This window comes from Pleurodeles waltl, chromosome 5 (assembly GCF_031143425.1).
Source record: "Pleurodeles waltl isolate 20211129_DDA chromosome 5, aPleWal1.hap1.20221129, whole genome shotgun sequence".
NCBI lineage: Eukaryota > Metazoa > Chordata > Amphibia > Caudata > Salamandridae > Pleurodeles > Pleurodeles waltl.
Genome location: NC_090444.1, coordinates 133,393,506 through 133,414,683, shown reverse-complemented (window position 1 = coordinate 133,414,683; position 21,178 = coordinate 133,393,506). Strand labels below are relative to the sequence as shown.

The window sequence follows — 21,178 nt, the reverse complement described above, 5'->3', positions numbered from 1 at the left end:
TACACCCTCCTGCTACCTCCTTTATACACTTCTTAAGTTGCATGGTGGGGAGTGTAAGCCCGATCCTCAGTGGGTGTTCCTTTTTTGCAGCTGCTAGTGTGAATCCAGGACTGCTAATCTTTGCACCAGATCATTGTTAGTTGTCAGTAAAATCTGGAAAGACCTTTTCCATCTTGGGTGAAGAACCGTCCTGCACGGATATCCTTTTATATATACACCCAATCTTCCAGGTTTTATGATTTTGGCAATTACTTTTGGGTGGAGAGGGCTGCGTTGCCACTACCTGAACGTAACTAGCATGGATGTCATTTAGGGGTCACCAGGTGTCGCAGCTGCTACCCCTGGCTTGTCTCTTGGGACCCCTGGCACTGTCTTTGTGACCCCTGGCCTCGGAGGTGGCAAATTCAGTGCCCGGAACAATGGACATCACTTGGGGCTCCACTCTCTTTGTTTTCTGTCAATTTGTTATTACACTAATAATGAATAATAAAATATTATTCACTATTATCGTAATAAAAATGGAGTACAATTGCCCGGAACATGCCTCCCACGGCAGCTGAGGTAAGTAAAAAATGCTTTTAAATGTATGTTGTGTGCATGCTTGCGGGTGAGAGTGTGTTTCTGTGAGAGAGTGTACGTAAGTGTGACTTTGTGTATATGTGTAAGTGTGCGTGTGAGTGAAAGTGGAGGTCAAATGGCATGTGTCACTTTCGCTACCCCTGGCGGTGAATTGACGCCTATGGTAACTAGCTGGAAATGTTTTAATCCTGGAGTCTCCGGCCTTTTCCTTAATAAGAGCAACTTATGTTTAATTTAGATCATCGCAAGATACTAATATTATTAGAGTTGGTTCAGTGACCACATAAGGCAAGATTACATTAATGGCAGAATTAAAAGAAATCACCTCAGTGCATCAGGCACGGTTGCCAACAGTAATGTAAACAATGCTTTGCAACGTTGAATACCTCGGCAATGGTAATATATAAAAGCCATAATGGCAGTGCCCCTTGCACTAAGTTACCGATATTAGTAATATGACTCCCAACACCATCTGATTAATCACACAAATATTAGCTTTAAATATAATTTGGATATTCTTCTGTTTTTCTCAAAATTGCAGTTGATGAGTTCTGAAAATACACACATTTTCCTCTCCAATATACACTTTTCAGTTTAGTTATACATATGTTCATTTAACCAAGCAAAAGCTTCTAATTTACTAGGCTGGTCTTCAGACAGTAGCTCATGACCTACTCGTTGGAAAAGCATGTTTCAATCAGTTTTTGTAGTAGTCAATCTTATGATCATCTTCCAATTGTTACTGGGCTTGGCCCACATTTGCAAATATCAGCAGTTTTCAACTTCTACAGACACACTTTATAAGTGTTTTGCAAGTTATGAGAGACTGCATGTATTTGTGCTTGCTGCCGGCAATGTTTTTGGTAATCTCGAAGAAATTAACAGTAAAAAATGTCCCACTAGACCATAAAGCAGGCCTACAAACACCTGTTGCCTTAACACCAGTGACTGTGGCTTGGCAGTATACTATTGCATTGGCCTAGTGATGCACCTCAGTACCTTCACAAGTGCTATGATTTGCTAGCATGTGAGATGTGCTCTATGTCTGCATTGATAGCTTGAAAGGTTCCAGTGGCTTGGAAGTGGAGTTTAGCTATTATTTAACATGTGTAGGGCTGGTCAGAGTGCGGGTTGTAGGTGAGTTTAACTGTGAGAGAAGCCGTATGTTGCCACTACTGCTTCCCTGGACATACCAAAATAGTGATAACCCACCTGTGTATTCTCTCCCCTCATCAAGTAGCTGTTTCTCAAAATGAGTGGCAAGGCAAGACATTCACTTACCTGGTGTAAAATTGTTATGGCTATGGCTTGGCATGATATGTGGGCAGGCTGTGTGACTGGTTAATACTGTACTGAGTTCCACCCGGTTTGGGTGTGGTGAAGCTGTGACTGTTGATTCTTGATGCTCCATCTTCTCATGTTAGCAGGTGTGTTGAATGGGAATGTAGCATTCGGTTACATACTATGCCCACCTATATTTACAGTTTTTTTAATTTTATTAAAATCAAACTATGTAGAAATATGTTTTATTTTAATTGTTTTATTGCATTTTTCTATAATTTAATTTTTTGCTGTTAACATTATTCTCTGCTTCAATTGATTTTTATGTGACTCGCAGTACTAGTGATGGCTGTATGTGGCTATGACTTACAGCAAGATTTGGATGGAGTAGTTTTGTGCCTGTTTTGGCTGAGATGAGATATGGTTATAGATAGTTATAATTTTCTAGTTACTCCTACCTTTCAATCCCATATTTACATCAACAATATCAACCTATACATGTGGAGTTCTTTTGTCAGAGAACTCCAAACACAAGAGTTCTGAGAGATGTCGGTCTACACCCCCTATCTTAGTAATAGTATTTGTGACTACATAAAGAAGTACTACAGATGTACTAATTTGCACAACTGATTTGATGAATGGGTCTCAATATTGTTTATACAATCTTATCTTTGTAAAAATAAGCAGTTTTTTAAAATGAAGAAGCAAGGGCAGAATCCATCATGGCTACCATGGAGGTCACCAAGCTGATCTTAAGCCAGTGATCCTTTTGTCAGAAAATGTGAAAATACTGCAGACAGATTAAACAAAATTGTCTGCAACAGTTGATATCTGTGTTTGCTTTGGGTGACCGCCCAGAGGCAGCTGTTCACACTCATAATATGCAAATACTCATAATATCCTAATGTGAGGTTGAGTAAGAAATTAACAGTCACATTCAGTTAATGTTCTGTTCCAAATGAGTCATTTATTTGATGAAAATGTATTCTTCAAATTCTTCATTCTTTACATTCTCAAGAGACTAGCACATGCACACCCAACACATATTTTTGAGGAATCTCCTGTTTCTTAAGGCTCTAAGTAAACATAGAAAATAGCAGAAAGTATTTGAAGCATGTCATGAAATTAAGAGTTTAATTGTATGGCATGCTTCACAGACATTTGGGAAATGGACATTGTGTTTGAAAATAATTGAAGATATAAATTTGGTGCCATGCTCGTTAGAAACCATGTCATTATAAGAGTCCCTACCTTTTTGTAAGGTGCAGTCGTAATGACTTAGGACCCTGACACACATCTGGAGAGAATAGTGAATGTGTTGTCTTTTTTGGTTATTTTAAGCTTTGTGTATACAATAGACATTTCAGATTTGTAATCCAAGAACTTTAAGAACTCTGATTCAATGTAATCGACCTCCCTTAGTATATTATGAATATTGTAATACACCATTGCAGTAATGATGTAGGAGGAAAGAAGGCGCTGGGCTGGTGTATGTATTTATATATTAATATCACGAGGGTAGAGTTGATAATCTAACAAAAAGGCAGCAAGAAATTATGTATATTGATGTAGTTAAGATGAAAAACATAGGTTACAAGCCACCTCTTGGTTTTGCCAGTGGTTGTTGTAAATTATATTTCTTACAGAAGTTCACTAGACCTAAACATAGTTCTTTGACTCGTGTGTCAACTCACTTCTGTGGTTGTTTGGATGCCTTACATATAAAATATTGTAAAAGCCAGGCGACGTAGCTGACAGAATCCTCCTTTAGATAGCACAGTTAACCCCCAGTAGTGAATCATGCAAATATGTGACCTAAACATGACTTCACTTCTGTGACTTTCCATTTATTCAATGATGTTGTTGATGCAATTGTTAAACATGAATTAACAGATACATATCTCCAATTGATGAGGCACCTTTGCTTTTTTGCAGGTTATTGAGAAGAATGCTGACCCTGAAATGTCCCTTTTGACGTACTTGAGAAGAAAATGTATCCTTCAAATGATGAAAGTTAATTTATTATTTTTCCATTTTTATAAGTTGCTTTCTTACTCATGAGACTGTGGCATTTGGGTCATTTTAGCTTTCTAGAACACTAACCGTAATTTCTATGACAAAAAGAACCCCTTCATTTTGTTTGTTCCAAGGGAATTGCTTTAATTTTTTACAGCTTTGGTTCCATGAAGATGTCTCCAGGTGTGTTGTGTCATACAGAATGCTAGCACTCTAGTTGTTCATTTGAACACTTTGGGAAGCCACTGTAGAACACTTGAAAATAAACAGAGAGGCTACTGCTGTTGTTGGAAGTACATGTTTTACTCAAAATATCAGACTGAGGGAGATAGTGTGAACTTGTAGAGAATGTGCTCTTATTTCAGATTCTGGAGTACCTTCCATAACCTCTGTAAGAAAATCATGAAAGGAAACCGTTTTCCTTCAAAGACAATTAATCAAATCAAAGCAGCACAAAGTTGGGGATTTTCCAAGGGTTAAAATGATCCCAGAGCACACCAACATTCCTAAAATTAGTATGATACCATCAACAAATGGTTTATATTGTTACCAAAATCTTTGTATGTACTCCTTTGTGTGACCTTCAAAACCACTACAATATATTTCAGTGTGGACCATGTCCCTGAGTCCTGTAATGGCCGCCACAACATGTTGTTCATGTTGTGGCAATTAACATGGGAAACTGGCAGATCAGTACAACATTTTTCAGAAAGGAGCTGAGATGGAAAAACCTTTTGGGCAAGTTTTGAGAAGTTTCATTAAGCAGCGCCAAAGTTATCAGCAAAACAAAAAACACTCTCACTTCCCATGAAGTCTGATGTCTTAATCCTTGTGTTAGTGTGCAAACACCCACAAGTGATAAGTCTGGCGTTTTCTGACATACACTGAATGGACGGGCAGCACCTTGTGATGTAGCACCTTGGCCTTAATTCAGTCTGAATTGGAGGAAGGACCTTTGCAGCATTTGACCATCAAAATGAGCTTTAGTGGTGCACCCACTTCCGACTTACACTGCTGGACTCTTTCAGCCTGTCCAGAGCTGAAGATTCCTGCTCCCTGATTATCTTCCAGGCCTAGTAGATGTTCAAGCGTAATCAGATTTTATAAAATAGTGGTTATCTTTCATTCAGATTTCAAGAGTGCTGCCGCTTATGCTGAATGTGCTCATTGAGAATAGTGAACGCTGCATAGCAATTTGATTAACCTATAGTATGCCAGCCTCTATGAAGAGGAGGAAAGTGAACCCTTTTTAACCAATGCTCCTGCTTTTGTTAGCTATGCCATTAGTTTATTAATAATAAAAAAAATGTAGAAGGACAAAAAAAGGTCAGCGAGGGCAGATACATCCACTCCATAACCAGAAATACATGCATAATGATGGCTACCTTGGAGACACATTTCTGTGTTTTGCATAGTCATTTTGAGTTTGCAAAAATAGCACATTTCGTTTTATTTGTCATGTACATTTATACACACTGTTTCATAGTGGCCAGGGCACCAAATAGGGTTCACCTAGCCAAGTCAGACTGTGGAGGGTAAGAAGAGGCCAGAGTGTCGAAGAGAAAGTAGATTTCCTTAATGGTTAGTAGTACACTAGGGCCCCAATTGGCTGCTGTGTAGAGCGGAATTCTCTAGAAAATTCCCCTTCACACTTGGTGGACCTGTCCCTTTTTACAGGTTTATCCCTAGACATTTTGCCTTTTGCCTCCTATTTTTCTGACCCTCTTTTTGTTGTTTCTAGGACTTGGGCACTCTACCACTGCTGACCAGTGCTAAAGTGCATATGCTCTCTGCGCGAATAGTGATTATGATTGGTTATGCATGATTGGCATTAATTATTTATTAGTTAGTCCCTAGTATAGTTCACTGTTAGAAATGGGGTATTTGGTTGGCAGTCAGGTTACTCCCTGTCCAAGCAAGGACCCTCACTGTAGTCAGGGTAAAGGAGAATCACCCTTTGGTTAACCCCCGCTCACCCCTTGGTAGCTTGGCTCGAGCAGGCAGGCTTAACTTCAAAAGCAATGTTTAAAGTACATGTACCAACACACACAGTAATTCAAGGAAAACACTATAAAATGCCAAAACACAGGTTTAGAAAAATAGGGAATATTGATCTAAACAAAACAATACCAAAACGACAAAAATCCAACATACATAAGTCAAGTTATGAATTTGCGAACAATAGGAGTCCTTTGAAAACAGTGAGAATGCTGTTATTTCACAAAAGTACCTGGGTAGCGTCAAAATATAGCCGCACGGGCGAGTGTGTGTCGTAAAAGGCCAGCGATGTGTCGATTTCTCGCTCGCAAGCAAGACCGTGCGTCATTTCTTATCCTGTCAAGTCGGCTTGCGTCGTTTCTCCTCTCCCGCAAGAGAGTGATGCATCAATTCGGACAGGCACCTCGGGTCCGGGCAAGCTTTGTGTTATTATTTCGTGCCCAGCGATGTTGTGTTGAAAATCCAGTCGCACACTATCACAGAACCACGCTCAGTGGGGTTTATGTCATTAGCAGCCTCCTTTACCGAGTGTTGCGCATTGTTTCTCCTACTGCGATGTGTCAGTCTCCCAGCCGCGATGCAGGTGGAGCGTTGATTTCAGCCGCGAAGCCCAGCAGCACATCGTTTATCAGCCGCGTAACGGAAGGTGGGTCGAAAATGTCCCCACACGGCAGTCTATGCATGGTTTTCAGTCTTTGTCGGCCAGCTTCACCTTTCAAGGGCCCAGGAACTGGATAGGGCACCACTTGACATGGCAGGAGTCTCAGAAGAAAGTCCAGGTGCTGGCAGGGGAAGTCTTTGATGGCCCTGAGACTTCAACAACAGGAGGCAAGCTCAGTTCAAGCCCTTGGAGATTCTTCTCAAGCAGGAATGCACAACCAACTCCAGTCTTTGTCGCCTTTCACAGGCAGAAGCAGCAACTGCAGGATAGCACAGTCACAGGCAGGACAGCATTTCTCTTCAGCTCTTCTCCTTGGCAGAGGTTCCTCTTGATTCCAGAAGTGATCTAATTTTCAGGGGTTTTGGGTCCTCTTCTTTGACTCCTTTCTGCCTTTGAAGTAGACCTACTTCAAAGGAAAGTCTCTCGTGTGTAAGATTCTGACTTGCCCCGGCCAGGCCCCAGACACCCACCCGGGGATTGGAGACTGCATTGTGTGAGGGCAGGCTCAGCCCTTTCAGGTGTAAGTGACCACTCATCAGGATATGCAGGCTACACCCCAGCTCCCTTTGTGTCACTGTCTAGAGAGAGGTGCACACAGCCCAACTTTCAAACTGACCCAGACAGGGAATCCACTAACAGGCAGAGTCACAGAATGGTTTAAGCAATAAAATGCCTACTTTCTAAAATTGTCATTTTCAAACACACAATCTAAAAATAAACTTTAGTAAAATATATATATTGAAATTGAGTTCAGAGACCCTAAACTCCATATTTCTATCTGCTCCCAAAGGGAATCTGCACTTTAATACTATTTAAAGGCAGCCCCCATGTTAACCTGTGAGCGAGAGATAGGCCTTGCACAGTGAAAACTGAATTTGGCAGTATTTCACTGTCAGGACATACAAAGGACATTAGTATATGTCCTACCTTAAACATACACTGCACCCTGCCCATGGGGCTACCTAGGGCCTACCTTTGGGGTGTCCTATATGTAAGAAAAGGGAAGGTTTAGGCCTGGCATGTGGGTACACTTGCCAAGTCGATTTGGCAGTTTAAAACTGCACACACAGACACTGCAGTGGCAGGTCTGAGCCCTGTTTACAGGGTTACTCATGTGGGTGGCAACAATAAGTGCTGTAGGCCCACTAGTAGCATTTGATTTACAGGCCCTGGGCACCTTTAGTGCACTGTTCTAGGGATCTACTAGTAAATCAAATATGTCAATCATGAATAAACCAATCAACAATACAATTTACACAGCGAGGATATGCACTTTAACACTGGTTAGCAGTGGTAAAGTGCTCAGAGTCCTAAAGCCATCAAAAACAGGTCAGAAAAAATTTGGAGGTAGGAGGCAAAAAGATTGGGGCTGACCCTGCAAAAGGGAAAGTCCAACATGCACCATTTGTGTCCAGGACCTGTAAATCAAATGCTACTAATGGGCCTCCAGCACGTATTGTTGCCACCCACATGAGCAACCCTGTAAACTTGTTTCAGACCTGCCATTGCTGTGTCTGTGGGTGCAGTTTTTAAAGTGCCCTGTCGACCTGGCAAGTACACCCACTTACCAGGCCCAAACCATCCCTTTTAATATATTTAAGGCAGTGTATTTTGACATGGGTTGGTGTTTTACATGTCCTGATAGTGAAATACTGCCAAATTCGTTTTTCGTTATTGCAAGGCCTATTTCTTCCTTAAGTTAACATGGGGATTGCCTTGAAATATCTCTCAGATGTCTTAAGTGTAATTTCCCATTGGGAGCAGATAGAGATGTGGAGTATGGGGTCTCTGAACTCACAATTTAAAAATATATCTTTCAGTGAAGATGGTTTGTAAATTGCACGTTTGAAAATGCCACTTTTAGAAAGTAGGCATTTTCTTGCTTATCCATTCTCTGCCTCTGTATGGCTGTGGAATTCATGTCTGGGTAAGGATAACAGTTGGGCTGGTTGTGACTTCACTGTAGACAGTCACAGAAAGGGAGCTGAGATGTGCCCTAAAAAGGGCTGTGCGTGTCCTTACACAAAGCAGTCTCCAATTCCCTAGAGTGTGTCTGGGACCAGGCCGGGGCAAGGCAGGATCTTGTGAACAACAGAAACTTTCCTTTGAAGTTTGTCTACTTCAAAGACAGAAATGATAATAAGTAGCGGACGCAGAACCCTGGACTTTCAGAACACTTCTGGATCAAGAGGAGAAGGAGAAGCGCTGTGTGGAGGAGTACTGCACCTTTACTGCTTGTTCTTTGCTGGGTTGGCCTGCAGTTGGTGCGCCTGCTTTCGAGAGTACAAAGACTGGACTTTGCTGTGTATCATGCTTGTGAAGTTTCTCTAAGGGCCTGGTCTCAGCTTGCCTCCTGTTAATAAGTCTCAGGGACAGCAAAGAGTTTACCTACCATCCTCTGGGTTCTTGTGCTAAGGAACTTGACTCACCAGGTGGTGCCCACTCCAGTTCGTGGGCCTTTGGAACTAAAAGAAGAACCAGACACATCAACTCCGAACGACTCCAGAACCTGCACAGCTGCCCAACTCTGTGCCGCTGCCTGCACCCAAAGCCCTAGTCCCTGCTGAAGTGCAGTAACTGCGATGGATGCCACTAACCTCATGCCCCTGCAGTGCCTCTGAAGTCCTGTGAGCCCTGAGTGCTGTGTCACTGACATCCATGACACCAGACTCTGCTGTGGCACCTGTGGTCCTCTGGTGTGACCGCAACCCTGCTCCTTGATCCACTGGACTCATCGCCCCCAGATCGTAAGGAACCAATGCCTTGCTGCTGATGCCACCTCACCTCCGCTGCTTTCGTAAGGAGCTGATGCCTCACCACCTGCATAGCAGCGTGGAACCAATGCCCCACTGGCTTTAGTGACGCCTTAACTCCCCTGTTCTGTGCTACGTCTTTGACTTTGCCTAGTTTCAAAGTTACTGTACTTGGAGTTTGTGCGACTCAATGACTAGCACCACGGAAGTGGTGTCAGACTATTGGGAACGACCCAGTCACAACACCATGATAGCACCAGTTTGAGCTATTGTGTTTTTAAGCACTTTATTGGGATTTAATCTTTAAAAATTCATATCTTTGCCTCTGTATGTTTGTATTTTTGTCATTTTAGACTTGCTTGACTTAGATACATTTTGCCTATGTTTTCTAAACTAGTGTGGTGTCCATTTGCAGTGTTTTCACTGTGCTACTGTGTTTTGGTACAAATACTTAAAACGTTGCCTCTGATATAGGCCTGACTTCTCGTGCCAAGCTCCCGAGGGGGTGAGCAGTGGTTATCTTAGAAGTGTGACTCCCTTACCATGACTTGAGTGAGGAGCCCTACTTGGACATTGTGTACACTGACTGCCAACTGGAGACCCCCTTTCTAACACTGGTGATCAGCGGTAAGGATAGGACTTGTGTTTGTACTTGACATGCAGTGATTTGTGTACACTACTCTCTTATTTCAGACCATTATGCAACCACATACTGTTTTTCCCTTTTATGGCCTATGGTGTCCCCTGTATGTATTTTTGATACTTAGAATCCTGGTTAGTGGTTGCACCTGTGAGGCCTTGGCAGAATGGAAATGAAATTCTGCCACCTGTACATCTATACAGGAAGCTCAAGGTTTTCTGCAAGGAAAGGGGGCTGGCTATGAAGAAAAGGTCCACAATCAATCATTTGTAAAGCGTGACTTATCACCAGTGGGGCCTCAACGTACTGTTGCAGATTTTCTGCTCACTCGAAAATTCCAGTCTTGAGATCCTTCCTGAACTGCTTCAGTGAAGTGGCCTATCTGAGGTTGAGTGGGAGCGTGTTCCATGTCTGGGCTGTGAGATAAGAGAAGGACCTGCCTCCAGCTGTGCTCTTCCTGATTCTGGGGATGGCGGCGAGGGCGAGTTGGGAGAATCAGAGCTGCCTGGTGGGGGTGTAGAAGATCAGGCAGAGGTTGAGGTAGGCTGGTCGTATCTTGTGCAGTTCCTTGTAGGTGTGTCAGTAGCTTGTAGGTGATGCGTTTGTCGACTGGGAGCCAGTGCAGGTCTCTGAGGTGAGCGAAGATGTGGCTGTGGTGGGGGATGTCCAGGGAGAGGATCTGGAGGCAGTCCTGTTTTGTAATGAGCTAAAACAATGGCAAGCAACACTACCAGATGATTCTGAGGAGGGGTACTGCCCTGAAAGTGAAGGCAGTGGCCCTGAGAGGGAAACAAAGAAAGAGGGGTGGCTTCTAGCTCATTAGCAGAGGCTGAGAGAGCTGGGTGAAGAGCTGGAGAGGGCTGAGAGAACTCTAGCCAAGGAAAAAGAAATGTATGTAGCTCATGAACTAAGCCTTGGAGAGCTGAAGCTGGAAGCCATGAGGGCTGAGTCCAGTTCTGATGATAGCAGCAAAAGTGTTACACCCAGTACTGTGGGGGAAGTGCACATGCCCAGAGACCTGGTGCCCAACTTGAAGGAGGGGGAATAACATACACAAGGAATTTTAGGTTTATGAGGTAGCTCCAGTGGTGCTTAGGGTCCCTGAGGTGGATAATGGAACTGGCACGGAGATTCTCATTCCTAGTGGTGGGAGGGACACTACTGGGTCTAGATGAGAGTGGCAGGGAGAGGGGTTCCTTCCTGGGAGAAGTCCTGGTAGTGAAGTATGGAGACACCCCAGAAGAGTGTGGGTTGAGTGTCAGGGACCGTCAGATATTGTCTCACCAGTCTCAGGAGGGTGATGTGGAGGGTAATTTGGTTAACACATGTGAGGGGCTGTGTTGTGATTGCTGGAGAGCATATGTTCAGTCCCTGTTTTCCAGAGCTATGCCAACACCATGTGGAGTGTGAGTTCTCTGACCCCAGGGAGCTTGCACTGGAGGCAGACCCTTGGGTGAGTACCAGAGAGTCGTAAGCGTCATTTGGGGATGCTCTTGAAGGGAGTGACTCTGGTTTTCCCCAACAGAGGGAGGTAGTGGAGGTTTGCAGTGACACAGGCGATCCCACTGTAGTTGGAGGGTCCCATGTCCTGTCTCAGAAGAGAGGGAATGGGGGTGGGCAGAGGCCAAGCCTGCCCGAGACCCAGTCCCAAACCCTGGAGAGTTTCATTAGAGAACACCAGGGGGGTAGCCTAGTGTGTACCGGGAGGTGATCTGCTGAAGGGGATCCCATAGTGTCAAGAAAACTTGGGGGGGAGCGGCTGTCACAAGCATCCCACCAGTTCTGGTGTCTGGCAATACCACTCCTGGTGGAAGAGTGCAGAAGTCCAGAGAAAGGGGTGAGACAGTCCCCAGTTGAAGGTCCAGGGGGTGAGGGGTACCAGCTCCGAAGTCAGAGCACCCCAAGCCTGAACCTGGTCAGGCCACTTCTGGCCAAGTGGGACTTCATTCAATGTCAAATGGACAGGGGGCTGGATACACCAGGCAGATTCTTGCCCAACACATGAGTAATGTGTTTCCCTCGGGGGGGCTGTAGGGTTACTCCCCCGAATGTCTTGGTTTGCCAGGCACAGGTCCAGCCTCAAGGTACAGACCCTAGGAGGGAGGGCCAGGTTCAGGGTGCCCCTCCTGACCTCGACGAAGGGGTGACTGCTAACAGTGTCCCTACTGTGTTGTCTTCTGAGGGTACCCCTCCGGGTGGGAGGGTGCAGAGCCCTGGGGGGGGATGGAGAGAAGCACCACCCCTGACTCATGACCAGCTTCAGGGTACAGGCCCTGGGCTGAGGGACTGGTGTCAGGGTGCTATCCCTGCATTGGTTGGAGAATTGTACAGGACTGCTTCCACAAGCACCCTCACAATTCTGTACTCTGGGGGTGCTTCTCTGGGGGGTGGGAGGGATAGGATACAGGGCCTCAGATGGGAGGGGGGCAGTGTAAGACTGCCCTCCCTGACCTGGTGGAAGGACGAGCAGACAAAGGGTGCCAGGCACCTGGGGCTATTGCCCCCCACTCTCCAAAGTCACAGTGGTTAGAGAGCCCACGGTGGACAGAGTTGCCCCTGGGGGCTAGGAGGTGGAAGGTTGGGGAGGGGGGCAGATGTCACACCCAGGGGGTGGAGTGGGCCACATCACTGTGTTGGCCATCGTGGTACTCTCTGCCCACTGGGATACATCTGTGAGCAATTTAAGGTTAGCTGCTGCACAGATGGTGTCCGTAGGTGGGGAGAGGACCCCTCCCTAGCTTAGCTTAGTGGACCCTGAGTTTATGGACAGAGGGGTCCAGCTGGGATCAGGAAGGCGTAGAACGGGACTGTGCCCCTGCTGTCTACAATCAGGGACGTCCATCAAGGTACTGATTGATCGCCCTTGACTTTAGGCTGGTGGGGAGTAGTGCTGGACCTGTACCAGTGGATCAGTATTTCTGCATTTGAATTTACTGGGTGTGGGAGCAACAGACCCTATTTTACCATCCAGTAAAATCAGTTTGGGAAAGGATTACATTGCAGCCCAGGCCTCTTCTTCAGCCAAGACAAGGGTGGGAGCATGTAATGATATCCCCTGCCAGGTGTCCTTTTCCCTTGCCCTTCAACCCCTACTTTAGCACCCATACTCTCCATACAACGAGGTTGTGCAGACATTTTCCACAAAAACATTTTCTACCTGTAGGATATCTGCACAGATATACTGCAGAAATTCTGTTCAGAGGTTCTGCCCGGCATTGGTAATTCCAGTCATCAGACATCCGTGCACAGTACTTCTCCAAACTCTTTAATCAGGGCCAAGATAAATAACATAAACCACACTCAAAGCCTAATTTGTTTCATTAGATTCAAGATGACATTTATTTGATTTGTTTTGTGGTTAATCATGACAGTGATCATGTTTATTATATGACCACATATTTTCTCTTCTAGGTTTCCCCATTTTTAATTATATATGCTGTTTATTTAGGTGTACGTTTTAAATATAAATGTATATTCATTAATGGTATTATTTCATGATAGGTCAGTCTGTGTGAAAATATTCATGTTTTTTCTGTATGTTTTGAATTTTCCTTTCCAGTGAATGTTTTAAAATAATGGCCAATCATTCAGAGAAATTGATATCTCAACTTCACATTTACTGTCAAACTGTAGGCTAGGTTTCATAGAAAGTAACTAAGGGGGTTATTCCAACTTTGGAGGAGGTGTTAATCCGTCCCAAAAGTGACGGAAAAATGACGGATTTACCACCAGCCGTATTACGAGTCCATTATATCCTATGGAACTCGTAATACGGCTGGTGGTATATCCGTCACTTTACCGTCACTTTTGGGACGGATTAACACCTCCTCCAAAGTTGGAATAACCCCCATAGTGTTGGACTTTTTTTTGTTGCTTATGCAGGGTCATCCCCAATCTTTTTGCCTCCTGCCTCCTATTTATTCTGACCTGTTGCTGTTGGCTTTTGAAGTCTGAGCACTTTACCACTGCTAACCAGTGCTAAAGTGCATATGCTCTCTGTGTAATTTGTATGGTTGATTGGTTTGTCCATGATTGGCATATTTGATGAACTAGTAAGTCCCTAGTGAAGTGCACTAGGTGTGCCCAGGGCCTGTAAACCAAATGCTACTAGTGGGCCTTCTGCTAACCAGTGCTAAAGTGCAAGTGCTCCTTTACAAAATGTGTATGTAATTGGCTCATCCATGATTGCATATTTGATTTATTAGTAAGTCCCTAGTACAGTGCACTAGAGGTGCCCAGGGCCTGTGAATCAAATGCTACTAGTGGGCCTGCAGCACTGGTTGTGCCATCCACATAAGTAGCTCTGTAATCATGCCTCAGACCTGCCATTGCAGTGTCTGTGTGTACAGTTTTAACTGTAAATTCGACTTGGCAAGTGTACCCACTTGCCAGGCCTAAACCTTCCCTTTTCTTACATGTCAGACACCCCTAAGGTAGGCCCTAGGTGGCCCCAAGGGCAGGGTGCAGTGTATTGTTAATGTAGGACATATAGGGGGTCATTACAACCCTGGCGGACTGTGTTAAAGTGGCGGTAAGACCGCCAACAGGCTGGCGGTCTTTTTTTGAGGATTATGACCATGGCGGTTACCGCCATGGTCATCCGCCGCTTCTCTGTTCCGCCCGCTGGGCTGGAGACCTGGGTCTCCAGCCCGGCGGCCGTGACAATACCACCACTGGTATTTTGACCTGGCTTACCGCCGTGGATTTCCAGCGGTAGGAACCGCCATGAAATCCATGGCGGTAAGCACTATCAGTGCCAGGGAATTCCTTCCTGGCACTGATAGCGGTCTCCAACACCCCCCACCCCCACCCCGACTCCCTCCCCTACACCCCCCACCACTCCTGCCACCCCCTAAAGGTGGCAGGACCCCCCTCCCCACCCCGACCCCCGACATTACCTTACACATACACGCTCGACACGCACGCAGGCACCACCAACACACATACACACACATACACGCATACATGCCAACATCCACACACACAGTCAGACACGCACACCCACATTCAAACATACACGCGCATATCCATACAGACATACCTACAGACATACACGCACTCATTCCCAAAACACGCACCACCCCCGCAAGCATACACGCACCCACCCCCCTTCCCTAACGGACGATCGACTTACCTGGTCCGTCGATCCTCCGGGAGGGGATGGGAGCCATGGGGGCAGCTCCGCCGACACCACACCGCCAACAGAACACAGCCGTGCCGAATCACAGGACGTGATTCGCTGGGTGGTGTTCTGTTGGCGTGGCGGTGGAGGTGGAGCAGCCTCCACTTCCCCGCCGCCCGTCACTATAGCTGTTGGCGGCTCTCCGTCGGAAAAACGACGTAGAGCTGCCAACAGTCATAATACGCCGAGCAGAAAACCGCCACCACTGGCGGTCTTCAGCACGGCGGTCTTGTAAAAAGACCGCCGAGGTTGTAATGACCCCCATAGTAAAGTGTTTTATATGTCCTGACAGTGAAATATTGCTAAATTCGTTTTTCACTGTTGCAAGGCCTGTCCCTCTCATAGGTTAACATAGGAGCTACCTTTAAATCTGATTAAAGTGTAGATTCCCTTAGGGAGCGGATGGACATGTGGAGTTTGGGGTCTCTGAGCTCACAATTTAAAAATACATCTTTTAGTAAAGTTGATTTTAAGATTGTGCATTTGAAAATGCCACTTTTAGAAAGTGAGCATTTTCTTGCTTATACCATTTCTGTGATTCTGCCTGTTTGTGGATTCCCTGTCTGGGTCAGCCTGACAGTTGGGCTGGTTGCACCTCACACTAGACAGTGACACAAAAGGAGCTGGGGTGTAGTGTGCATTTCCTGATGAGCCATCTGTGCTGGGGGAGGGGTGGTCACCTGAAAGGGCTGTGCCTGTCCTCACACAATGCAGTCTCCGACCCCCTGGTGAGTGACTGCGGCCTGGCCTGGGCAAGGCAGGATTTCACATTCAAAAGAGACTTTACTTTGAAGTAGGCCTACTTCAAAGGAGAAATTGGGTATACGAAGGGCACCCAAAACCACAGACTTTATATCACTTCTGGACATCAAGAGGAACCTCTGCCTGGAGAGGAGCTGAGGAGAAGTGCTGCCCTGCCTGTGACTGTGCTTTGTGGAGCTATCCTGCAGTTGCTGCTTCTGCCAGATTAAGAGGGCAAAGACTGGACCTTGTGTGCCTTCCATCTTGCGAAGAAATCTCCAAGGGTTTGATTTAGAGCTTGCCTCCTGTTGTTTGAAGTCTCAGGGACAGCAAAGACTTCTTTCTGCCATCACCTGGAGTCTCTGGAGAGACTCCTGCTCTGACAAGTTGTGCCCTATCCAGTCCCTGGGCCCTTGAAAGGAAAGCTGGTGGAAATCCAAGGATATCGACTTCAGACAACTTCGGACCGACGCTGCTGCTGAATCCAGTGACGCCCCCCTGCGACCGATCTTCGCTGGAATGCGACGACCTTCGCAGGCCCTACGCCGCTGCAGCCCCATTGAAGTCCGCGACTCCGTGGAAGTCGCCGCATCACATCGTGACCACTGCTTGAAGTGCGTGGATTCCCCGACTTCGCGCATCGACTTGTTTTCACTGGTACTGTACTTGGGGGTCTACGGGTCTCCGTGTCCGGCGCTGCTGGTGTTGGCTTTTTGGGAACGACTCTGTCACGACACCGTGTTAACACCTCATCGAAGCATTTTGTGTTTCTAAGCGATATTTTTGAGTTTAATCTTTAAAAATTCATAACTTGACTTGTGTATGTCGGATTTTTGTCGTTTTGGTCTTGCTTTGTTTAGATAAATATTTCCTATTGTTCTAAACTGGTGGTGTGTCATTTTGTAGTGTTTTTCATTAAGTTACTGTGTGTGTTGGTACAAATACTTTACACCTAGCACTTGAAGTTAAGCCTGCTGCTCTGCCAAGCGACGAAGGGGGTAAGCAGGGGTTAGCTGAGGGTGATTATCTTTTACCCTGACTAGAGTGAGGGTCCTTGCTTGAACAGGAGGTAACCTGACTGTCAAACAAAGACCCCATTTCTACCCATTTCTAACACTAAGTAAGAGGCTGCAGGGCTTTGCTACTAATTCACTTTTCACAGCGGGTCTCATGTTGGTAGATGGCATCATGTGGCTCTGTGTTGACTTCATTCCGCACCAGGAGTGGCAGAGTAGAGTTGATTAGAGACACTATCTCTGCGCACTGATGTCAGTTGCTTTCTTTTCACACCTACTAATGCAGATCTGGAGTGGTTTTTTGATATTTCGGCATGCAGCCCTCATGAACCCTTATGAGTCCGAAATCAAATTAGAACAGTGAAGTGAAACAGTATGTCACCAAACAGGAAGAAATCTTTCAAGTCCCAGTCTGGCTCGAAGCAGAAAGTGCAGACTCGCTCCCAGTGATGTTCCTGCAACAGTTCATCATCAATGTCAAATCCTTCAGGTTAAAAACAAAGCAAAAACACAAGAATTCAAAGTTGGTCTTGTCTCCATCCTGCCAATCTGACTCCTGAAAAGTGGTGAGGGCATCAACATCTTGTGCCATAAGCTCTTGCACCTGATCTACCAAGAAGCTGATTCTGGCTTTGGTCCCAAAGCACCCCAAGCTCCCCAGGTGATAGGCAATGTGGCGACAGATGGAGTGCACATATTTAGCTCTCTTATGATTTCCCTCTGATGTGTCTTTCTGCCCCAGGGATCCACAGGTGCTTCCAGTTACTTTCCTAGGTGGAACTTTCCTTGATGCAATCTGTGCCCCTCGAAACTGCTTCGGGTTCCGCGTTGGGGCCAGCTTCCACTTCCAACTCTTAAATCTGCCCCAGTCTCTTGGGCATCAATGCTGCTAGTGCCATTCAAAGACCCTATACCAGTCTTGCTGTTTGACTCAGAAACTAACTTTTCTCTGCTTCGACTTCTGGAATCCGCACTGACGCACCTTGGTCCCCATTCATTGTGATTCTGAGAGAGAAGGACCCCTGTCACACAGGAGCCCCGCCTGCTTTCTGGTTGAGACTCAGAAAAGAATCTGTCAACGTTTGGAGCTGGCAGTGCTGATGAGGATGTGTTACCTCCTCAACATAATAATGATTATTGGTATATGGACTTACAGAAAGCCAGTGAGCTTGATACAGACCCTAAAGTGACATTAATTTCACATTCAAAATGTTTGATACAGGTGTGTATAATAATTTTTCGTAAACTGTCAAATCCTTTATATTTGCATTACACATTATTGGAATAATACAAATGTAATAAAATGTAGAAATTGCGCTAGACAAGGCAAAATGCTTGTTTACAATAAATGTAAAATTAATGTTATTTATAAACTTAAAACCTCTTATGTATTGCACATTTTTATCATTAACATTCTTACTAATCAATGACTTGTAAATGAATAAATAATGTCAGGACAAACTTTGTAAAAATAAAATATTTGTATTATCGAATGAGATACTTTCCTCAATGTATTTATTTTTTTAAATATGAAGAGATGGCAAACAATGGACAGCAACAACCTGTGAGATTGTTGCTCAGAACGTGCCTCCTAAACAGACTGCCAAAGTGTAACCTCCTCAGGTTGGGGCACCTATTGGGCATAGAGCAGGCCCCTCAATGATCTTTCTTGGGAGGGTGAATTTCGGTCTCACAGGGGTTAGAGACACGTAAGACCTGAATTCAGGAGGAGGTGTACTGTTAGGAGAGGTGGGAAATGATTGAGTTTGGGAGATAGAGGGAGCTGTAGTGACTGATGTGTAGGTATCTGTTTTGCAGTTGCATGTGGTCTGATGTATGTTGTGTACGCTTGAATGTGTGTGTTTTTGGCAGGTGTTTGGTGTTCTGGTGAGTGTGTGCGTTTGGGTTTCGTTCATGTTGTGTGTGCGTACTTTTGTGTGAGTGTGTGTGGATGATTGTGCTGTTGAGTTGGTTGGTGTGGTTGTGGTGTGTGTCTCTAGATTATTTGCAATTGCCTGTGGGTCTGGTGTATGTTTCTACATGTGTATTTAGGCAGGTGTTTGGTGTTTGGGTGAGTGTTTGCGTTTGGACTTAGTGGGTATTGCTTTGCATGTAGGTGTGTGTAGTAAAGGTGCTAGTAAAGAAGTTTAAGCCCACGAGGAATGAGGTGATAACAAGAGATTTTATTTCTCAAAGAAGAAAGTAAGTAAAGAAGAGCCACTGCCTTTCCCTGCCATCCAGAAGAGAAGCCTTGAATCAACTCCCTCTCACCTGGCAATAAAAGGCGAACATTCTCTTTGATGAAATAGAACAGGTTTGCATCATGACATAAAAGAATGTCACAACGCAACCCCATTCCAAGATAAACAGTAGAGCAATACAAATTATAATAAACAACACACTACATCATCTCCCTCCCATAAATAAATCAAGTAAGATCATAATCCAAAAGTCTTACGGGCAATTTGGAAACTCTGTTAGCTACAATAGAATTATGTAAAGAAAAAGAAGTGGAATTAATAACATTTGCATCTTTGTCAGTAACACTGTTCTTCAATGATTCAGATAATTCTGAAATCAACACACCAGAAGAACTAGTAAAAGGATCAATAGCATTGGAATCAGAAGCTATTTGATTCTTATAATTTCTGGAAATGTTGGCCTCAAAGACAATGGAATCATCTAGTGCTCTACATGTCTTGTCATATATTTTCCTTTGTGAATGGGATGTGAATACTAATCTACTTTTATTCCACCAAACTTTATCAGTCAGAAGTATGGCATTTTTGGCAATACGCTCAATTCTCAAAGGAGGAGTGTATTGAGAAACCCCTTTTCTAACTTTGAAAGGTTGTTTGATAAGAGCCCATTGTCCCACATTGAAGTGTCTCTCATTGGCGTGTTTGTGAGAATCAAAATATTGTTTTTGTTTAATTTGTTTGGTTCACAGTCCGTCTTGAACCGAAGATCTCGATTAAACTTGCTCAGGACATTTATATATATAGTCTAACCGATTGGGAAAAACGTTTGCCATACATTTCCTCCCCCTTAGTATTTCAAATGGAGAAACTCCTGTTGTGGAAGGTGGAGTATAGTGGTAGGCATTAATTTTATTTCACAGAAATTTTGTTACATCTGCACCAGAAGAAAGAGCAGATTGAATGCCTTCCTTGAGAAAACGATTTGCTCTCTCTACTAAACTATTAGCAGAAGAGCTGTTGTAAAGCTACTTGAAGATGTTTAATGTCATGTTTTAAAAGAAATTATTTCATTGAGTACCATTATCAGTTGCTATTTCTTTAGGAATTCCCTCCATAGAAAAAACATCCACTTGTAAACAAAAAATAGGTTTAGTGTTTGCCTACTCTACAAATGAATAATAAATCCACTTTGAATAGTAGTGAACAAGTACAATTAGAAATCTGTGGATAGATGAGAGTAACCCAAATGGACCCATGAAGTCCAAAACATTTTTTTGTTCAAGGTTGATCAGGTAGGGGAATAGGATGAAGTATGTTTCTACTGTTTTCCAATGTTTGTCTGAAACTATGCACCGTGGGCACAGATTAATGAATATATGTAACTTGGCTGTTAATTCCAGGCCACCAATAGTGTTCTCGAATTTTCTTGCAAGTGGCAGTAATACCTAGATGACCTTCGTGCGATAGGGTAATCAATTTTCCTCTCAAAACACTAGGAGGAATAAAACATCCACCTCTAATGCAAATGCCATTTTCACAAGAAAGTACTCCTGAAATTTGAGCATCTGGTCTCAGAATTCTCAAGATTACGAATAGGTGGCCAACGTTTTGTGTAAAAGCTAAAACTTTCATTAAAATATCATCTTGAGACATGGCTTCAGACCACTCTTTTTCAGATACAGCTTCATTGAGTTCTGACAGAGCGTCGATGGTAGCAACAACACATTCCTAGTCTTCACTGATGTTATGACTAACAGGTAGTGGTAAATGTGAAAGGCAATCAGCACAAAAGTTTTTGCCACCTTGAATGTAATGAATGGTGAAATCATATTCTTGTTGCTTAGAGAGCAAACAAACAAGGCAAGCAGAAGCTTTTCCTAAACCATCATCGTGAAGTAATTACACTAGAGGTTTATGTTCTGTGTACAGTTCAAAAGACTTGCCCCATAAATATGTTTTACATTTCTGGACTGCCCAGACTCAGGCTAATGCTTCTGTTGTAATTGTGCTACAATTCTTCTCAGTTTCTGTGAGACTCTTAGAAGCGAGAGCAGTAGTGATTTGTTTACGATTGACTTGCTGACAAAATACAGCTCTTACACCTTTCATG

General features: G+C 44.4%; 1 protein-coding gene across 1 annotated transcript in view; it reads left to right on the top strand.

Moving 5' to 3' along the window:
- Nucleotides 1-21,178, top strand: part of LOC138295473 (xanthine dehydrogenase/oxidase-like) — a 794,335-nt gene that overhangs the window by 34,484 nt on the left and 738,673 nt on the right. The window contains exon 2 of the mRNA XM_069233806.1: nucleotides 3,796-3,853. Coding sequence (XP_069089907.1) covers nucleotides 3,796-3,853 — 58 coding nt within the window. The remainder of the gene's footprint in view (nucleotides 1-3,795; nucleotides 3,854-21,178) is intronic.